Source organism: Marmota monax, unplaced genomic scaffold (assembly GCF_021218885.2).
Source record: "Marmota monax isolate L192 unplaced genomic scaffold, Marmota_monax_Labrador192_F-V1.1 WCK01_AAM20220418_F8-fsc00022, whole genome shotgun sequence".
NCBI classification, from domain to species: Eukaryota; Metazoa; Chordata; class Mammalia; order Rodentia; family Sciuridae; genus Marmota; species Marmota monax.
The window spans coordinates 27929617-27949971 of record NW_026695215.1 but is presented as its reverse complement, the minus strand read 5'-3'; the positions used below and the strand labels follow the sequence as shown (position 1 = coordinate 27949971).

Below are 20355 nucleotides of genomic sequence, written 5' to 3'. Positions count from 1 at the left end.
TTGACCAATACTACCTCCAGAACAAAAGCAGAAATGGATGAAAGAGTAATAAAAACCAAGTGAAGCTTCTTGACAAAAAGAACATTCAATCTCAAATGTCTGGAAACGTGATTTATTTCTTTAAGCAATCATGCTACAAATATTAGTCTTTTTTGCTATGCAGGTGCTCTGCATTATGTTACAGATTTCAGGTATGTAGAAAACCATCTCTTTTCTTAAACCTGGTTTTTAACTGGCAGACAAGACTGCCCTAGTCATCTCTAAATAGCTCAAACATGGAAGGTGCTTCTTCTAAACCTGTTGCATTTGGAATTCAATACGGAACAGGAAAATTATAATTCCTTCTTCCTGTAACATCTATAACTTACAACCACAAATCATACAATCTAGTTATATATAAACACTAGGGAAAAGGCATATACTACTTTTCCCTAGTAAATAGTTAATATACTATATATATATATATATATATATATACATATATATATATATTACTATATTTATATGAAAAAACTATACATCCAGATTCAAGAGGGAATGCAAAGAAATATGTATTTACTGCTATTAAATTACCGATGCTGGCATTATTTCTGTGTGATACTATATATTAATACATAAATTTACATTTGGGTACTTTCAAACAAACAGATCAGCAATGAATCTTAACTATGCATACAATGTATTATGAATATATTTCTCCAAAAATAAAGAACATATTTTTTTCTTAACCTATCTGAAATCAAAATTTCCAGACCATTACCCTTAAGAGGGTCCCTACTTCTCAGTAAACCCCAAGCACAATTGACTGCAGAGAACAACTACATGTCAGAGAGGTGTAAGGTGATAGCCTCTTCTCTTCTGAAACAACACTCATTTGCCACTTTTCCACTACTTTTTTGACCACTTCCCTAAGTCCAGCTTTCCTTTCTCCCTGCTGCAGGGGCTTTCAGTTATCTTGTTTCAAAATAGAAAAATTAAATCTACTATGAGACTTCAAAACAACATTATCAATGATGTCCACAGCACATACAAAGAGAGTATCAAGGCCAAGCATACTGTCCTTCCAATAGATTCAGAGAAGGCTACTCATTGTGGGTGACCCACAAGTACTCACTCTACAAATCAGTAAAGAATGTGTTACAAGTTTTCCTTTGTTTAATAGCCTCAAGGCTGGATTTCCTTAAGGCATCTCTTACAATAAAGACCCAATTCACAAGGGGATCGGTATATAATCATACATACCCCACTGCTCAAAAGTGGTCAAGGGAGAGATTATGTGAGAAGCTTTTACTGGGTCCTCTACAATGCCAGTGCATTTCAGTTTTTCACCTTCATTATAAAACAACAGCTAGTTCGGGTACACACTTCCCAGATACTCAGGAAAAGCACTTAGGAGTTCCAGGACAGCCTGGACAATTCAGTGAGACACTATTTCAAAATAAAAAGGGCTGGCGATGTAGCTCAGTATTCCTCAGTACTGGGGGGAAAAAGAAAAAGAATAGCAAGGCTAGTGATATTGCTCAGTGGTGGAGCACTTGGATCCCAGAACTTCAAATAAAAGTGAAAAAATAAGAACAGAACAGCTGCAGGCACAGAAACGCCTGACTGTAATGTCAGCGATTCAGGAGGCTAAGACAGGATGATCACAAGTTTGAGGCCAGTCTCAAAAACTTAGTGAGACTTTGTCTCAAAATAATAAATAAAAAAGGGCTGGAGATGTGGCTCTGTGGTAAAGTGCCTCTGGGTTCAGGGTTCAATCCTTAGTACCAAAACAAACAAACAAAACAAACCAGCAAAGGTCAACTGGAACTTAAATTTCCTAAATTTATTTTCTTCAACATTTTAGTTGAGCTAGGAATATGGTACTTACTCTTGCCTGGCAAGAGTAAGGCTCTGGGTTCAATCCCCAGTACTGCCAAAAAATAAAAATTGCTTTGTCACAGTAGCTATGATTCTAGTACAGGCAATTTTGAAAATTCAAGCAATCTCAAGTTGGGTTGTTGTTTTTTTTGTTGTTGTTGTTGTCGTTGGTGGTGGTCCTGTTTGCTTTTGAACCTAAAGCCTTGTCCATGTGAGGCAAGCACACTGCCACTAAGCTACATCCCCATTTATTTTATCTTGAAATAGGTATCCCTAAGTTGCAAAGGCTAGTTTCAAACTTGTGATCTTCCTGCCTCAGTCTCCTATGCTGCTAGTATTTTAGAGTAGCTGGAATTACAGGTGTGGGCCATTAGGCTTGGCCGTCAAATCAATTTTTAAAAAAGCAAAGACAGTCATGCAAGAAATACTTTTTTTGTCAGCAATCTGGGAGATAATAAATACAAGTAAATACCCATTCAAAGAAATACTTAAAGTTACAGAGCTGGAAAACTTTCATATTAAGAATTGCCCAGTAGGGGCTGGGGTTGTGGCTCAGCAGTAGAGCGCTCGCCTCACACGTGTGAGACCATGGGTTCGATCCTCAGCACCACATAAAAATAAATAAACAAAATAAAAATATTGTAGCCTATGTATAGCTAAAAAAAATATTTTAAAAAATAAAAAAATGAAAAATAATAATTAAAAAAGAATTGCCCAGTAAAGCCAGTCCCTAGGTTAAAAGGTTTTATTTCCCCTCACTCAAATTTCAGAAGTTCAGGTAGGACAGATTAAGCTTCATCTCAGGTCTGATATTAAGTATGAAGAATTTTACCACCATTTCTTCCTAGATACAAACTTCTTTCAATATTCAATTTAGAATTCCACCTAGTTTTTTGTTATTTTGTTTCTTAATTTTTGAGATTTTTTTGGAGGGGGCAGTGATGTGAAGCCATAAAATGTAAAGTAATAACAGCTAAAAATATGCTTTGACCTCTGGTTTTTGATCTACCAGTCTTAAATATTTATCAATTGTCCAGGAGAGTTTAAGGCATTTAAATCACCCTCCTCTCATGATAAACCTCTGCCAATCACATTACTTTTTTTTTTTTTAATAATTTTTTTAGTTGTAGATGGACACAATACCTTTACTTGTTTATTTTTATGTGGTGCCGGGGATCAAACCCAGTGCCTCATTCATGCTAGGCAAGTACTCTACTACTGAGCAACAATCCTAGCCCTTACTTTCTTTTTTTCTTTTTATAATAATAAGGATACTGAAGCCCAGAGACACTCCACCATTAAGCTAGATTCCCCAGACTGTTTTTTGAGACAGTCTTGCATGTTGGCCTGGAACTTTCAATCCTCCTGCCTCAGCCTCTGTAGTTGTTGGGATTACAGGCATGAGCCACCACCTTTCCCTTATTTATTAATTTTTTAAAATTTTTTATTTTATTTTATTTATATGATTTGAACTCAGTGCCTCACACGCTAGGCAAGCACTGGATCACTGAGCTACATACAACCCCATTTATTAATTTTTACAACCCCTATTTATTAATTTTTAAAATGTGGCACCTTGTACATGACAAAGCACATGCTTTACCACTGAGCCATACCCTAGACCCCTTTGCTCTCTCACAAGCAATTAGCTTAGTATAGTTTCTATTTAATAAACCTTTTAAATAAGAGCATTTCATGCCACAATAAACTAGAGCATTTTTTTAAACCAACATTCCAAAGACAGTAAAAACCATTTGGCCCATGCCATCTCCAAACAAATGCTTCCTATCAGGATTTCTAGAATAGTACATTCAAAAGAATTACTACAAGAAAGTCTAATCCAAATATAAATTTATTCCCTGAGCAAAAACTTCAAAAAATAGATGCTTATAAAGAAGCAAAATGTATTCTTTAGGGCTGTGTGTATAGCTCAATAGTAAAGCACTTGCCTAGCATATATGAAGCCCTGGGCTGGATCCCCAGCACAAAAATAAAATGAAAGTAATTCCTTAAAATTTTCATCAAAAGGGCTGGGGTTGCAGCTGGGTGTGGTGGTGCATGTCTGTTGTAATCCCAGTGGCTCAGAAGGCTGAGGCAGGAGGATTTTGAATTCAAAGTCAGCCTCAGCAATGGCAAGGCACTAAGCAACTCAGTGAGACCCTGTCTCTAAATAAAATACAAAATAGGGCTGGGGATGTGATTCAGTAGTTGACTGCCCCTGAGTTCAATCCCCAGTAACAAAAAGGGGGGATGGTGGTGGTGGCTGGGATTAAAGTGCAATGGTAGAACGCTTGTGAAGCATGTGTGAAGCCCTAGTTCCATCCTCAATACCACATAAAACTAAATAAAAATAAAAAGACCACTGGGCATGGTGGTCCATGCCTGTAATCTTGGCTCGGAAGGCTGAGGCAGGAGGATCACAAGTTCAAAGCCAGCTTCAGCAAAAGGGAGGTGCTAAGCAATTCAGTGAGACCTTGTCTCTAAATATAATACAAAATAGGGTTGGGGATGTGGCTCAGTACTCGATTGCCCCTGAGTTCAATCCCTAGCACCCAAAAAATAAGAATAAAAATTTTTAAAATAAAAAATAAATAGACCAACAAGGTTTTTTTTTTTCCAAAATATTTTTTAGATGTAGATGGACACAATACCTTTATTTATTCGTTTACTTTTACATAGTGCTCAGGATCAAACCCACTGCATCACACATGCCAGGCAAGCATTCCTGCACTGAGCTACAACCCCAGCCCCCAATAAGGTTTAAGTAGAAAAAAAAATTATAGAACTGTTAGAAAATGCAAATACACAGATATTTATCATATTCTTCTCTATTCTTAGAAATGTTTGATGTATTCTATAATAGGGCTGAGGTTGTAGCTTAGTGGTAGAGTGTCTAGCATGTGCAAGGCACTGGGTTCAATTTTCAGCACCACATATAAATGAATATATACAGTAAAGGTCTCTTCAACAACTAAAACTATTTTTTTTAAATTCTATAATGCTTCATGTTTTGTTAATCACTGGTCATGTATTTAAAGAGTTTTAGACCATAGAGTACAAAACTCTCTGCTGTGCTACAATGGTAGGTGGGGTTTGAAGCAGAAGTCTCTGCTTCTCAAATGCTATTTTCTATAAAATTCCACAGAATTATTTGAGAATCACTGAATCAGAGGACAGTAAGAGATTTTAACAAATAATAGATTCAATGAAGAATTTAAGAATTTTTAATGGAAAAGACAAATTTGAAGGAACATAACAAATCCGTTCATTTTTACAGACTAAATCGTTTCTGGTTTCCTTTCTTGTCCTTTCAATTTGCCCTCTTGAAGTATCCACCAGACTTACCCATCCCAATAATAAAACCTCATCAAGTTAACATTTGACCTGACACATGCTGACAAGTACATACTGCTTAGAATAATTAAAGCTTCAGAAACATATTCAAAAGTCCTCTCCAGCCAGGTGTGGTGGCACACACCTGTAATTCCAGAAGCTCGGGAGGCTGAGACAGGAGGATTGTGAGTTCAAAGCCAGCATCAACAACAGCTGAGGTGCTAAGAAACTGTTGAGACCTGTCTCTAAAATAAAATTCAAAATAAGGCTGGGGATGTGGCTCAGTGGTTGAGTCCCCCTGAGTTCAATCCCCAATACCACCCCCCAAAAAATAAAAAAGTCTTCTCCAAAAAAAAAAAAAAAAAAAAAGGCCCTCTCTACCCATAAGATCAGATTATCATTTATCTATAATATTTGTTTTCAGCATACTTTTTGTAATATGGAATACTTCATGAATTTATGTGTCATCCTTGCTTGGGGCCATGCTAATCTTCTCTGTACTATTCCAATTTTAATATATGTGCTGCCAAAGCAAGCACTTTTTTCTTTGGTAGTACTGGGAATCAAACCAGGGCCTTATACATGCTAAGCATGTGTTCTACGTCTGAGCTGCATCTCTAGTCCCTCAGAACACGTTTTATTAAAATATTCTGGTCCATTTAGAAGTTAATTTCGCATGATGTGACCTAATAATTTGTCTCTGTACCACTTATTTTTTCACATTTCTTAAACTGGTATGTTATAGTTATACATAACAGTGGGATTTGTTATTTCATATTCGTACATGCAAACAATATAACAATATAATTTGATCAATAATATTCCCTAGTATTTCTACTTTCCCTCTCTGTGCCACTTAATGAATTATTGAAATCTCTTTGCCTGACAAATTGAAACATCAATGTTATTATATAACTAATTCATATGAATAAGAACTGCTTCTTTTTGTGTGTGATTCCACTGACCTTTCTATCATCTGATTAGCTTTAAAAAAAAAAAAAGCTTATTGGACTGGGGTTGTGGCTCAGCAGTAGTACCCCCGCCTAGCATGTCCGAGGCCCTGGGTTCAATCCTCAGCACCACATAAAAATAAATAAATTAAATAAAGGTATTGTGTCCAACTAAAAAATAAATCTTAAAAAAAAAAAAAAAAAAAGCATACTAACATGGGGTCATGGAATTTCTTGCCCAGAACGTTTTGGGATTTTCAAATACTTAATGACACTGAGACACATGTGTAAAAAAGCAGTCAACACAATTTTATTACTATATCCCAGTATTGTTTAATTATACATTAGGAAAAAAAACTGTCAAAATATATCAGAATACTAACAGTAGTTATGCCCAGCTAATAGAATAACAGGATTTAAGTTACTTCCTGTTTAATACTCTGTTCTTTTCACAAGTTGTATTAAGTCAAAAAAGTAACTAAAGTCATCCTTTTCTACACAGTGATCAGACTGCAATAACAGTAACAGATATGAAGACAATTCTTGTAGATGGCAATATAATTTTCCCTCAATATCTGAAAACAAACAAAACCATCTAGCACCAAAAACTTACATAAGATTGTTAACTTCTTCAAGATGATACTCACAATACACAAAGGCTGAGCCTTGGAAATAAAGAGAAGCTTGAGAATACTACCCTCCATAACTCCAAAGAGACAAAAGATTCTTAATTAACTCCAAGTCAACGACTTGGTGAGCAGAAAGAAATTAATTAAAATACTTCTATAAACCAAGAATCTGTGAGGATCTTTTGAGTACTCCCAATTTCTGTGAGCCAAATGAGATTAATAATGAAAAAAAAACGGACTAATGGAGGGTATAGAGTCTATAAACAAGTATTTTGCTTCTAAATACTTGAAGTAGAGCTGCTTTCAGAACAATAAAGACAAATTAGTCCCTCATCAACAGATCCACATTTTCACTACTAAGTACAAACAGATCATTGGTACAGACCCGGTATCTGCTCCTGTGGAGCTCAGTACCGTGTGCAGAACAGTCCCTCAACACATAAGCTATTATTTTATAACTAGAAAAAAAGATGGCACCATGGAAAAACATTACTCTAAAACAATAATCATTTCCATAGTATTGGGGTTTTTTGTTTTTCTTTTTTTGCTAATTTCTTTTTTTTCTATTTAGGTACTAAGGGAAGATCTAGGTACTCAGCAGAATCACCCCCTCTTGGGTCACTTCCAGACTCTCTATACAGCTCTGCTGAATAGGTCTTGAATTTGTGACGGGCTAAGATAATTTGAGCTGCCTCAGAGAGTCCTGCCTCTTCCTTGGGCCTCAATCCCCTCTTAAGAATCCCATCTACTCTAGCAATGGCTCCTCATAGTTTACTTAAGTCTGATTTGAAGACTACATTCATAAGAAAAAATTAATTTCCATTTTGAGGAGTTACAGTCATGTTTGTCAAAATTAACATAAGGAATTAACACATGCCAGACAAATGCTTTACCACTTAGTCACGTTCCCAGTCTCTCCCTACATATCTTTTCTTAAAGATACTAACCTACTACAAGGTTTGTGATAGAAATTACAGAAATTATCCCACTGGGCCACTCATCTGACCCATGCCGTTATAGGAATCTCTAATTTGGGGGCATTTTCACCATGTTTCTATTCTGGGATAACACATACTTTCAAACAGAAACTTAAAATTCATATTCCTACCAAGTACTGATAGGCTGTCAAGTGGCACAAACACCTGCATTAGCTAGTGAAGTTAAAATATCCATTTCATAACACCAAGCAATCCTGCCCCTAGATATAAATGACACCCTCATTTGTGTAAAAGATACTTATATAGGAAATGTTCATAGAAATTTTGTTAGCCAAAAACTGGAGGCAATTCAGATGTTTATCAACAGTGGAACGAATAAAATTATGGTATATTCATGTAACAGAATATAATATTGAAAAGGGAATCAACTACAGCTGCAAACATGGACAAATTTGAAAAGCATAATGGTACAAGGAGGTGACAATAATGAAGCATGATTCCACTTATATTTTAAAAACCAAATATTATGTTTAGGAATACAAACGTGGGAAATGTAAAATGAAAAAGAAACAATGGGATTATCACACAAGTCAGAATAGTAATTGTCTATAAATACTGAGAAACTGTGACCAGGAAGGGACACCATAAAGGTTTCAGAGGTTTTGGCATTGTTCTATTTCTTAGAGAAGTAATTATATCGGAGTTCACTCCATAATTTCTCTCTCATTAAATTCTGCACAGATCATATCTGTACATATAATGTATACAAATAAATATTTCATAATTGTCTTAAAAAGGAAAGCGTCAGCTTTCTGCTACAATTCATCAGCCCTACCTACATTTTGCCCTGACGTAAACACTGACCCAAAGACCATTCCTTTTCCCCTTTGAGCAAAGCAAAAAAATTAATGTGTCAATTTTTCATGCAGTCACTTCAGTTTAATAACAGAAATCACAATGGGGAGGGGGTAGCTTGATGGTTGAGCATGTGTTAGACATGCACTAGGCCCTGGCCTATCCAGAAAAAAACAAACAACAACACAAAAATCACAATCCAATAGGACAGGTGAAAAAAAAAACACAAAGGAAGCATTTAAGTCAAGCCTGAAGAGGACTTAGAACATCTGGAACAAAATGCGGGGAAACAAAGTAACAGAAAAGAACAGGGGTTCACATAACATCTCATTCTGAGGGCAATTCAGAAATAAAAGACCCTCACAAATAAAAGGTGGTCATTTAAAAAGCAGACAAGCAAGAAGCATGAGAACATCAAAAACAAACTACAGCTGATCAAATTAAAAGAAAACATGCAAGCTTAAAGGAAGACATCCCTAAATTTTGAAGCTTCCATAAAGGAGGTCACCCATACGAAAGCCTCTCAATATGGTCATTTTATTGGAACAATTCAAACTTTAAAAAATTCAACTCTATTTTATCTTTTGTTGAAATGGCAACATGAACTGAAAAGGAGATGTGGAACTGTAGAATTTCTTGGAGAGATACACAAACAATTCATCACAGAGGACAAGATGATATCTAATAAGAAAATCTCAGTTGATGAGATAATGGAAACATTATTTACAAACAGCAATTGAAAAGATGTCTACCGAGATCAAAACAAATATGATCCAAAAGGAGGTGACAATAATGACAAGAAGGTGACAATAATGAAGTATAAAAAAAATAATAAAACAGTATAACAAAAAACAAGTATAATAAAATTATAAGTATGTCCTAGATAAACTTGTGTTTTTTTGTTTTGTTTTGCATTTAGGACGTTAATTAATGCTTTGCTATGCTAAGGTTGCAATAACACTTATATTTTAAGAGAACAATGTTCAAGCAACAAACTGTGGCTGGTTTTAAAGATGTAGCAGTCTCCCACATCTTCAGTTTTCCAGCACTTAGCAGATTCTGGCAGACAGTACCCAGAATGACTGACAGGATTGTAATGTTTCAATAATAGTAGGAAAAAACTATGCACACATACTTCTAGCATATGAACAATTTTAACTCACCAGTCACCATGTTGCATGTATTTCTGCTGCTTGTCCTGAGTTCTTAAGACTTCTAACATTCTGAAGAAGATAGAACAAAGAAGTTCCTTCCATCCTCAGCCTCTTTTTAAGTTTTAACTTTGTTCTTAAAAAAATACAGTGTATTAGAAAAAACTACCATTATCAAATTTGATTACTAATTTATTCCTCTTAGCTTCCTTTTCTTCAATTTTAATGATTTGAGAATGTAAAATTAACTGGCAGCTATTCTGTCTTTATTTCTTTTGGACAAACCTAGAACTCCCTTGCACCAGAAAACAGTGCTGGAGTGAAGGGAAAAAAATTAAAGGATTTAAGTCATTCGACTTCTACAGTGATACTTGGACAGATTTCTGCGGGGAAATGGGGGGGCGGGGGAGGGTGGCGCGGAGCATTGTTTTTTAGGTTGTTCAAATTTGTTCTAGGTAACTTCTTGGCTGAAGTAAGGCCGGCCCTTAGACTAAAGTAAGCCCCTCCCACCCACGCGGAAGAAGAAAAAGAAGAAAAAAAAAGACAGCATTTAAAGATTTAAAGTGACATTTTAGAGCTCAGAGTTTTCATATCGTCCACAGAAGAGCATTCCCTTCCCGAGCGCACAGAGGTGACGTGTATGAATTGCGCTTATGGAAAAACTGGTTTCTAATGAAACGAAACAGGTAGTACAGAAGGGCCTTGAAATGTTAACCTTCCCTCCCCAGCACAAAGCCCCAGTACAAGCTGAGGAAACCCGAGGGGGCTCATTGCCCTCTCGGAGCAACAAGATTCGTTTTTTGAAGCAAAGCAACACCCTCCACAGGCACCCACCCTGCACATGGACCTAGGGTAACCGCGTTCTTTGAGGACAACCAGCTATCTCGCCAGCCTCGCGGAGAAGCGGAGCCGCAAGACACACAGCAAAGCCGCTAGATTTCTCCGCAGACATAGGTCACGGTTGTCCAGGGACGTCACCAGAGCAAGAAAGGCTAAACCCTCAACCTTCCCCAAACAGCCAGCCGTCTGCCCGCAACCCCCCAGCGCAGAAGAGGCGTCCTGCGCGCTCTCAAATCGGCACCGCCACCCAACAGCAGGGCGCGCGCCCCCAAAGTGAGGGTCGCGGGCGCGCGCCCCGGAAGCAACTCTTGCCCATGGGCCACAGCTCTGGGAGCAGAAATATCCGGGACGGGAACGCGCACGTCGGCGGCCACGCGCACTAGGAGGGCCGCACAGCGCGCGCGCCCCCGCACGTAAAAATAGGCTGGGGTGCGCGCCCGCGCACCGCGCCCACCCGAATCCCCGGCCCGCCCCTCCCCCACCCTCGGGGCGGGGGCAAGAGAGCCCAGGGACGTTCTCAGCTCCGGAGCCGCCCCGAAGTCTCCTGGGCCCTGCGGTAAAGGCTCAGCCGCCCCCGCCCGCCGTTGTGTGGGGTGGGCCCCCTGATCCAGGCCCGCAGCCTCGCCGCATCCCCGCCCCCATCAGAGCCCTCACCCGGCGACGTCACCGCCGCCGCTGCCTCCGCTCTACCCGCCGGCCCCGCCGCACCGCCCGGGGCCCCGGTTCTGCCGTCGCTGCTCCAAGACCGACAGGATTTTCTCCTCACAGCTCCCTGGGCGCCATCTTACATTCAACCTTTACAGCCAATGAGTGCCGAATGCCCCTCTCGCGAGAATCAGAGGATCGGATCCCGCGAGAACTAGGACTGCCTCCCGGCCAGACTTAAAGTGAACGCTTCAGACTAAGAGGCAGCTGGGCTCCTGGAGCTGAGAGCAGACCCCGAGGTGGGGGGCGGGGCGTCCCGCCCACGGACGCTTCTCCATGACGGGCGGAGCCATAGTCGGGGTTCAGTCTAGCCCGAGACGCTAGATGGGCTGGGACTTGAAGCTTGCTCATTGAACCCACCTTCTGCCGCCCGCTGGAACCTCCTTCGGTCTAGCAGCCCCACGTGGGGCGGAGCCCAACCCGTCTTGGCCTCTCACTTAAGGTGGCCTCCACAAACCTCTGACCTGGGCCCAGCGTCCCCAGCCGTACTCGGCTCAAGAAACTTATGGGTCATTTACATCCTAGAGGGCCCAGCATCCAGGACCCTTGCAATCCGCTGCCATCTCAGCTCCGCCTTCCGCACTCAGGTCCACCTTAAAGCGGGCCTCGGGTATCCTGGTGTTTGTATACAGGGAAAATGTGGAAGGCAGTTAAAGCTGCAGATACAGGTATTGCCAGCAGCCCCCATTACCCCAGAGGGCATCCAGCCTATTGTAATCCCTTATTGCCTCCAGAGCTTTGCACTTGTTCTCTTGTCCTGGCAAACTTACCATGGCCCCTCTGAGTTCCTCATAAGTCATTTCCAGTCTGGATCAGAAACATTTTTGCACCTTTGCACTGGCTTAAGGAGATGGCTCACCCACCCTGTTTGGTCACCCACATTTCCCTTTTTCTAAATGAATTTTAAAGCTTTCGCAGCGTTTATGCCTCATTACTCTGTGCCTGGCACATACTGGATGCCCAATAATTATTTGCTGAATGATGGGAAATAGGCCTCTCTCCATCTGCCTGGCACAGACATAAACCTACATCCCCTTTGGCACAGGGCTCCTAACTATGAAGCAGCACTTCCAGAACCCTCCAGTCCCTCGAGACAAGGTGCAGAGGATGTTAATTCCACCCAAGGCCCTGCCCTCCAGCACCAAGAAGTGCACCAGTGATTTCAAAGCTGTCACAAGCCCAACCCCACCATCCACAGCATGTCTCCAGGGCCCTCAGACGCTAAAAGGGTTGACAACACAGACTCCAGTGGAATTTAGCTATTCTTTATTGACATGGAGTGTGGGGTGGTGAGGGCACCCACTGCTTCCAGGAGGATGAGGTAGGTCCGCAGTACTTCCAGTTCACACCTTTCCTGGGTCCTCCTTTAGTGTGACTGTTCGGTTGAAGACAAGCTAAAGGACACAGGGAGAAGAATAACCACCAAGCCAGAACCAGGCCAGGAGACCTAGTTAGGTTTCACCAGACAAAACCTCCCAAAACTCCCTCCTCATCCCAGAGGAGCTAAGGGACCCAGGGGGTCAGGAGACCCAGGTTCTCAATAACTTTATGACTTGGGGTAAGGAGTTGATGGCCCTGGACCTTAATTTCTTAAGGATAACAAACCCCTATGCCTGCCACTACTTCAGAGTAAAAAAGGTAGGGTTCCTATAAGTTTGTGCATGGACTTAACCTCTGAGATTTTTCAGTAAGTGACAATTAACTAAGGCAATGTGGGCAGAATGCTTAATGCAACAAATGGCAGGGAACATTACTGTTACAGAAAGGGGCAGTTGGGTAAAGCAAAGTACCTGTCCTTGGCGGCTATCCGGATCCACGGAGAAGTACCCGAGGCGCTCAAACTGGAACTTGTCAAAGGGTTTTGCCAGGGCCACAGAACAATCCACTAATGCTGCCTCCACCACTTGTAGTGATGCCTGCAGTTAGAGAAGTCAAAAAGCTATCCAGTCACAGAGGCCCACCACCCTTGCACCCCAATCCATGATCCTACCGGGTTCAGATCACTTAAGAATCCACCTGGCACCTCAGCAGGATCTTCAGGGTTCTTGTGCTGGAATCTATAGTCAAGAGTGAAGGTCAGACCCATATCTGGGCAGCCACAGCACACAATGCCCATCTTGTAACTGCACCCATCCCAGCTCTGTTCACTCACAGTCGATCATAAAGGCGAATTTCGCATATCAAAGGCTGTGAAACCCAGTGAATAAAAGCCTTGGGCTTCTCTCCAGCATCAGCCCGTCTACAGGTCACCTCCAGGCTCTCCACACAGCCACTAGGATCCTGGAAGTGAGGAAGTTTGCAACCAGACCAGGGAATCACCACCAGGACTCTTGGCTAAACACAAATCCTGAACGCAGCCTCTCACCTTGATAACATGCCGCAGCTCAATGACATAGCCTGTATGTCTCAGGCCCACAGGCTGGCCCCAAGCTAGACGCTTATAGCCTGGCTCTGGCTCCTAGAGATAGGAAGTGGGGTAAACACAAGAGATTGTAAGAATCAGATAAGAATAAGGCTCTCTTCCACCTGCATGTCCAGCAGAGATTTGTTTATCTGAAGTAGGAAATGGATTAGGAGATGAAAGAGCCCCAGGGCAAGACAGCAGTGACAGGACCCTCTTCCCCACATTTAGGTCCCTCTATCCCCTATTCACCTCCTTGAAGTCAGTCCTCTCAATGAAGACTATGGGTGCAAAAGGAACCTGGTGGAAGCCCTTGGTTTCATCAGCTGGAAAGTTGGGCACCTGGATTTCCAAGGGCTATAGCAGAAGATAGGTATCTGAATCACACCAGGCTGGGTATGTGCCTAAGACCCCCATACCTAGGCACATACCCAGCCACCTATATATACACACATACAACATGGAGGCAGGCCCACCTTGGCAGCAGGAAAGTTGGTAATGACAACCCGTAGTGACTCCAGCACAGCCATAGCCCGTGGAGCTGTATCGTTCAGCACATCACGTACGCAGGCTTCAAGAAGATGTGGCTCCATTGTGGTCTGTGCTACTGTCACTCCCACCTGGCAGGAAAGTTCATCAGTTACAGCCACAACCTCAAATTACCACACTCAGCCTTTATCTGCCCACCTAGCCCACTGGGCTATACCCGAGCACAGAAGTTGTTGATGGCCTCAGGCGGAAAGCCCCGCCGTTGCAGAGCAGTCAGTGTGAAGAGTCGTGGGTCATCCCAGTCCCTGTGGATGAGGAGGTGGTGAGAAGGCCTTTGGAAGCACACACCATTAGTACCCATCCAAAAAGCCACACTTACCGCACAGCACCAGCAGCTACAAGCTGAAGGATCTTCCTCTTAGAGACAACAGCATAGTGCAGATTGAGACGGCCATACTCCCACTGCACAGGGCAATATACATCCAGTGCATTGCACAGCCAGAAATAAGAAGAACGTCTAGGATAGAAGAGTAGGGTTAGAGCTGGCCACATTTGGGACAATGGAGAAACCACAAGAAAGGCTGCTAGAATCCCACTGATCCCACCCACCCTATGGCCCCAGCTCCCTCACCGGGCCTGGAATTCCTTAGTGCAGAGTGAGTGGGTGATATGCTCAATGGAGTCACAGAGGCAGTGTGTGTAGTCATACGTGGGATAGATGCACCTATGGGGCATAGGCAGTGGGTTATACCATCTAGTCCCTCTGCCCTACCCCATTGCCCACTGGCCTGCTCCACAGCTCCATTGCACCATCCCATACCCACACCCACCATTTGTCCCCTGTACGGTGGTGTGGTGTATACTTGACTCGATAGGCCACAGGGTCCATCTTGCCGTCTTCCATCACCAACTTCATACGCAGTGTAGCCTCTCCCTCTGAAAATTTACCCTTGCGCATTGCCTGAAGGAAACAAGGACTCAGGCTGCCTCTAAGCCCAGGGGCATCTCATCCTCAGCTTCTTGGCCCACCCAAACCAAGCTGCCCTTCCAGAAGCCTACCTCAAAGAGCAGCAATGACTCCTCTAAGGGACGGTCTCTCCAGGGTGAGGGCAGAGGGTTGTGGCCTTTGAGCTCCTCCCCTCGCTGATGGCACACGTAAGCCTGACCCCTGTGGGGGAGGGGTATGAGTAGTACCCAGCAGGGCCATGATCTGGTCACTCTACCTGGCTCTACATTATGGTCGTGGCCTCACCTGTGGATGAGCTCCACAGCCCAAGCATAGAGCTGGTCAAAATAGTCAGACGCATATGTCACCTTGTAAGGTGTATAACCTGGGGCAATATGAAACACAGTATGAGCAACCAGCAAGAAATACCCAATGGCAGGCCATGGCCCGAAAAGAGGTCCACTGACAACCAGCCCTGCCCACGCCTCACCCAGTCTGTACCTAACCAAGCCACCATGTCACAGATAGCAGTGAAGAATTTTTCTTCCTCTTTCTCAGGATTGGTGTCATCAAAGCGCAGAAAACAGATACCATTGTTGGCCTAGGAGAGTCAGAATATTTGTGACCACCCACATAACTATCAAGCCCACATAAAACTCATAAGGGTCATAAAGGTCCTGAGGATTTGGCTCATAAAACTAGGAGATTCTCAGAGCTCTTTCATATCAGAATTAAAAATGCCTTCAATAACTTCTCTCATCTTCCTGCTTCTAAACGCTCCATAGGGCCAGGCGCAGAGGCGCATGCCTGTAATTCCAGTGGCCTGGGAGGCTGAGGCAGGAGAATGTGAGTTCAAAGCCAGCCTCAGCAACTTAGCAAGGCCCAAAGCAACTTAGCAAGACCCTGGTTCAAAGTAAAAAATAAAAAGAGCTAGGGATAGAGCCGGGCATAGTGGTACATGCCTGTAATCCTAGCAACTTGGGAGGCTGAGGCAGGAGGGTCTCGAGTTCAAAGCCAGCCTTAGCAACAGCAAGGTGTTTAGCAATTCAGTGAGACCCTGTCTCTAAATAAAATACAAAATAGGGCTGGCAATGTGGCTCAGTGGTCGAGTGCCCCCGAGTTCAATCCCTTGGATCAAAACATAAATAAATAAATAGATAGATAGATACACAGATATATCAATAGATAAATAAATAAATAAATTTTTAAAATAATAAATGCCCCAGAGAAGGCATCTCTTATACAAAGTTGGGGTAACAACATAATCTTTTCAGAATTTTTTCTCCAATATGTCCAATAGGTTCCTATGTATTTGACATACATGTTGTTCCCCCATGGCCTCTGCCCACCCAGGCACATTGAGAACAAAAAGTAAGACAGGATCACCTTTCTGGTATTCAGTCATAGGAAAAGACAGAGGTTATCTTGCTTGCCAGGGCCCTTGACACATGCTCACCTTGGCATAGCCAAAGTTGAAATTGATGGCTTTGGCATGTCCAATATGCAGGATTCCGTTGGGTTCTGGCGGGAACCGGGTACGTACCTGAGATAAGGGGGATGGGAGCAGAGGAATGAGGCCAAAGCTCAGACCTAAAAAAAATATATGGTCCAGCTAGGTGTGACATGCACACCTTTAATCCCAGTGGCTCTGGAAGCTATGGCAGGAGAATTGCAAGTTCAGAACCAACCTCAGCAACTTAGCAAGGTTCTAAGCAACTGAATGAGATCCTGTCTCTAAGTAAAGTATAAAAAAGGGCCGGGATATGGCTCAGTGGTTAAGTGCCCTTGGGTTCAATCCCTGGTATACGGGGGGGAAAAAAAAAAGAAAAGAAACATTTGTCCCTTCCCATGGAAATGGATGAGATGAGGTAGTATGGAGCTACATCCAAGGAGGTACTTGATGGCACTAGCTTGCTTGGCCATATGCCTATACCTGCCCCCCAGTGATCTCCAGGTGGTGCCTCAGTAGATCCATGGTGTGTGGAGTGATCACATAGCCTGGGGTTTTGTAGTTTTCACCTGCCAAGACCAGAACAAACCTGAGGACCAAGCTGTAGCCCAACGATCCTGACCCTAGGGGCCTGGCTGCAGGAGTCATTGCCAAGAACTAATCCCCCTCCCCCAACTCCAGGGTTTCAACATGCCCACTCACCAGGTTTATGGAACTTTAGGGCTTCACCCCGGAGCTGCTCCATCAGAGACAAGGTTTGTCCAGCAGCCTCAACTGCTGGTGAGAAGGAAGAAACCAAGAAAAATTTGTCCTTTGAATATAGCCTCCATTTTCAGCTCAGAGAGGTTCATATCACTACCATCCTTATCCTGCAATCAGAACAGCTCTGAGCATGCCCTTCTTATTCAATTCCAGAGACATGATATAGAGAGTTAGACTTCTGAAGCCTCCTAAGACAGTCTCTGGAGAAAGGGAACAATGGAAACACCAGGAACCCCAGTTTTGAGGCAGAAGGCATGGTGTTGAATAAGCCAAAGTTGTGAGAAGCCTGGGCTGTAAGGACTCTTCGGAGAGAATGCCCAGAAGAAAGAGAGCTAAATGTAACAGGATTCTAAAGTCTCTCACCATTCTCCACCACATCTTTTGCTGTCCTCTGGTCTGTTTCTTCCACACGAGCCTTGGCCACCTGAGAAAAGGACCAAAGTTGGGTCAGAATCTCTCCTGGGCAGAGGATAGTGATCAGACACTCCCTTCTCCAATTCGAGTCTCACTCTATCCTACTTTACCTCCAGGAACCTGGGCCATGCCCAGACTCACCTTGGGTTTCTTTTCTAGGTCAGCTTCCATCTTGGGACCCAGAAGGTGGAGGACCTGAGCAAAGACCAGAGTCAGGCAGGAACAAGAATATCCTCTTTCGGGGATCCCCTGAATGCCTCTATCCACCCACCCAAAGGCTTCCTAGTCTTTGTACCAGCATTGCCTGGAAGAATGTGGCTACCTAGCACAACCATCTCATCTCCTCATGTAGTTCTGAGGGCCTCCAACGCTTTCCTCTTCCTGAGGGTCCACAGAGGACCCAGATAACAAAGGCTTCCATTTACAGAGAAGAACTGTGGGCCCAGCATCAAGACAAGCAATCTACCTTAGCCATCATCCTCTTATGAATCTATGCCTACATCCTGACATGAAAGCCACATTACCCGTTTATGGGAAATTTAAGGGCAGAATAAAGTGATTCAACCCAAATTAGACACAGCCCAGAGACTCAAGTGCTACACCCTCCACAGTGGGATCCACTTAAGAATACTGACAGACGTCTCCTCCCCAATTTTATCCCTCAGTGGATTTCAGGCCATGTCCATGCCAGAGTCTTTGCCAGCTTCAGTTCAGGGAGGCGCCCACCTGCATGTCCACTTCGTGCTTGATCATTTTGCCATCTGCCCACTTAAGCGCAGCCCGAGCCTCTCCTAGGAGCATGGGCACAAGAAGCTACAGGAAGGTAAAAAAGGATATTCCTCCCCCTCCTCCCCAAGGAAAGGTCCTAGCTGACAATAAGAACCAAAGCCTGGGCCCAGCCAGAACACGGGTAAGGTGCTCCTATTTTCCCAACCCCCACTCGTGCCCAGAAAAGGCATGACCAGAAAGAACAACGTAACTCTTCTCCCCAGGCTCTGCTTACCCATCAGCAGCCCCATGTTGAACCGGTAACGCTCCACCAGAATCTGAGCCCGGTGCTTATTTATGGTGGCCTCCACCTAAAGAAATCCAAACCATATGGTTCAGGAAAGCCCCTTCTGAGACATTCTAAAAACCAACACCCTCACCTTGGGTCTTCCTGTTAGAGAAACTACATCACTCCTTTCCAGAGCTAGGACTGGGGAGGCAGCTGATGCCCTGGTAAAGACTTACAGCCTCCTCAATCTGCTCTGGGGTCACCATGACACCCACACCACATTCCTGCTCAAAGTCCATGGTGTCAATAGGGTCCAGGGGGTGACTCCGCACATATTCAAGGGCAGCTGAAAAAGGAAAGGCAATGAGTTTGTATCAACTCAGCTCCAAGAATTGAGTACACAGGGCTCTAACCCCAAGAAACCTAGAACAATTTGGTCTCCTGAGAGGTTAAGCCCTGGCACAATCCCAAAAGTCCTCAGGTACAAGGGAAGAAACGTGTGTTCTGAGGAAGGCTCCTCATCATGACAGTTCCCCTATTAATCTCACTAGAGGCCATCCCCTCCATGCCCAATGTCTGTGCAGAAACAAACTCAGAAGACTAAGGCAGGAGGATCACAAGTTTGAGGCCAGCCTGGGCAATTTTGCCATACATCTCAAAATAAAAAGGGTTAGGGATGTAGCTCAGTGGTAAAGCCCCCCCCCCCCGCGTTTAATCCCCAGTACCAAAAAAATAATAATAATACTAATAATAATAAGCAACAAAACGAGAAAGAAACTGAGTAACCTGGCAAAAAGGGCAGATAAGGATCTTGGCTAAAAGGAGGGACTGGGGGTGGACCTGGTATTACAGGCAGGGGTCTCACCGCTCAGCTGAGGCTCAGTGTGGATCTTCTTACTGGCTATATAGCTCACGAGGAAAGAGAGACGCCTGGTATCCCTGAGTCGGGAAGCTAAGCCATATAGAAGGGTCCCGGTAGCCTTGTCGATGGTGGAGCCCAGAGTCTGCTGTGCCTGCGGTTAGAGGGATCAGGGGTAAAGCCCCACGACCAGTGAGAAAGGCAACATCAGGACACGGAGAACAGATTGGGATTTGTACCTTGCCCCAAGCTGCTTTGGGGCACCACCCCCGCCAGGGGCAGAAGAGCGCGCACCTGAGTCGCCGCGTCGCGCAGCTGCGTGCTCAGAGCAGCGTTCTTGAGCGTCTCACGGGCCTTATGCTCGCTCAGGCCCAAGCCGGTGAAAAGCGCCAGAGAGTCTAGAGCCGCCATCGTAAGAACACCGGAAACCAAAAGAAACTTTGGGCCGAATCTGCACGTCGGCATCCTCCCATTGACCAATAAAAGAATGAAACCTATCAGGAGAGCCAATGGTGTCCTTTCTCGGTGGAAGGGGGCGGAACTTTCCAAGTTGTCGACGCCATTTAAGGGATAGAGAGCAGCCACACCAGCCTTTCCGGCCGCTTGGCTTCGATATCCTTGCTACAGGCCCGATGACAGGGTGGGGTCAGTAGAACTTTTAGATTTGCCTCGGGCCTGCAGGGAAAGTGTTAAATATTGAGGAAGGAGGAAAAAGCGGGCCTGACCTTTTGCTCTTCGACTTTTATCTTTCAGCCCTGGGAAGTGATCCCAATATT

At 43.7% G+C, this 20355-nt stretch overlaps 2 protein-coding genes and 1 non-coding gene across 7 annotated transcripts in view; all 3 read right to left on the bottom strand.

Annotated features, from left to right (window-relative positions):
• The window catches only part of Qrich1 (glutamine rich 1), a 47234-nt gene extending 35802 nt beyond the window's left edge, over positions 1-11432 (bottom strand). Inside the window, exons 1-2 of one of the 4 annotated variants that reach the window (XM_046431607.2) lie at positions 11211-11432; positions 9729-9788 (exon numbers count right to left, since the gene is read on the bottom strand). The gene's annotated coding sequence lies outside the window, so the exon portion shown is untranslated. Of the gene's footprint in view, positions 1-9728; positions 9853-10550; positions 10900-11210 lie in introns of those variants that run through there. The other 3 variants (XM_046431606.1, XM_046431604.1, XM_046431603.2) reach the window with 3 other exon arrangements.
• On the bottom strand, positions 5627-5732 carry LOC124084629 (U6 spliceosomal RNA). Its single transcript, XR_006849170.1, has one exon. It is a non-coding gene; the product is annotated as a U6 spliceosomal RNA (small nuclear RNA).
• A 1078-nt stretch (positions 11433-12510) lies between the features above and the next one.
• Positions 12511-20355, bottom strand: Qars1 (glutaminyl-tRNA synthetase 1). 2 transcript variants are annotated; one of them, XM_046431847.1, is made up of 24 exons: positions 19874-20355; positions 19586-19733; positions 18957-19066; positions 18727-18802; positions 18450-18514; positions 17865-17918; positions 17673-17733; positions 17250-17324; positions 17031-17116; positions 16554-16640; positions 15599-15698; positions 15404-15482; positions 15211-15319; positions 14982-15112; positions 14783-14875; positions 14531-14668; positions 14369-14456; positions 14139-14282; positions 13915-14019; positions 13627-13719; positions 13414-13541; positions 13252-13318; positions 13052-13177; positions 12511-12655 (listed from the first exon to the last, which is right to left on the bottom strand). In XM_046431847.1, the coding sequence occupies exons 1-24, from the start codon at positions 20042-20044 to the stop codon at positions 12605-12607; spliced, it is 2385 nt and encodes a 794-aa protein (XP_046287803.1). In that variant the 5' UTR covers positions 20045-20355; the 3' UTR covers positions 12511-12604. The 2 variants fall into 2 exon arrangements, with proteins under 2 accessions (XP_046287803.1, XP_046287804.1); XM_046431848.1 differs by having other exon boundaries at positions 17250-17321.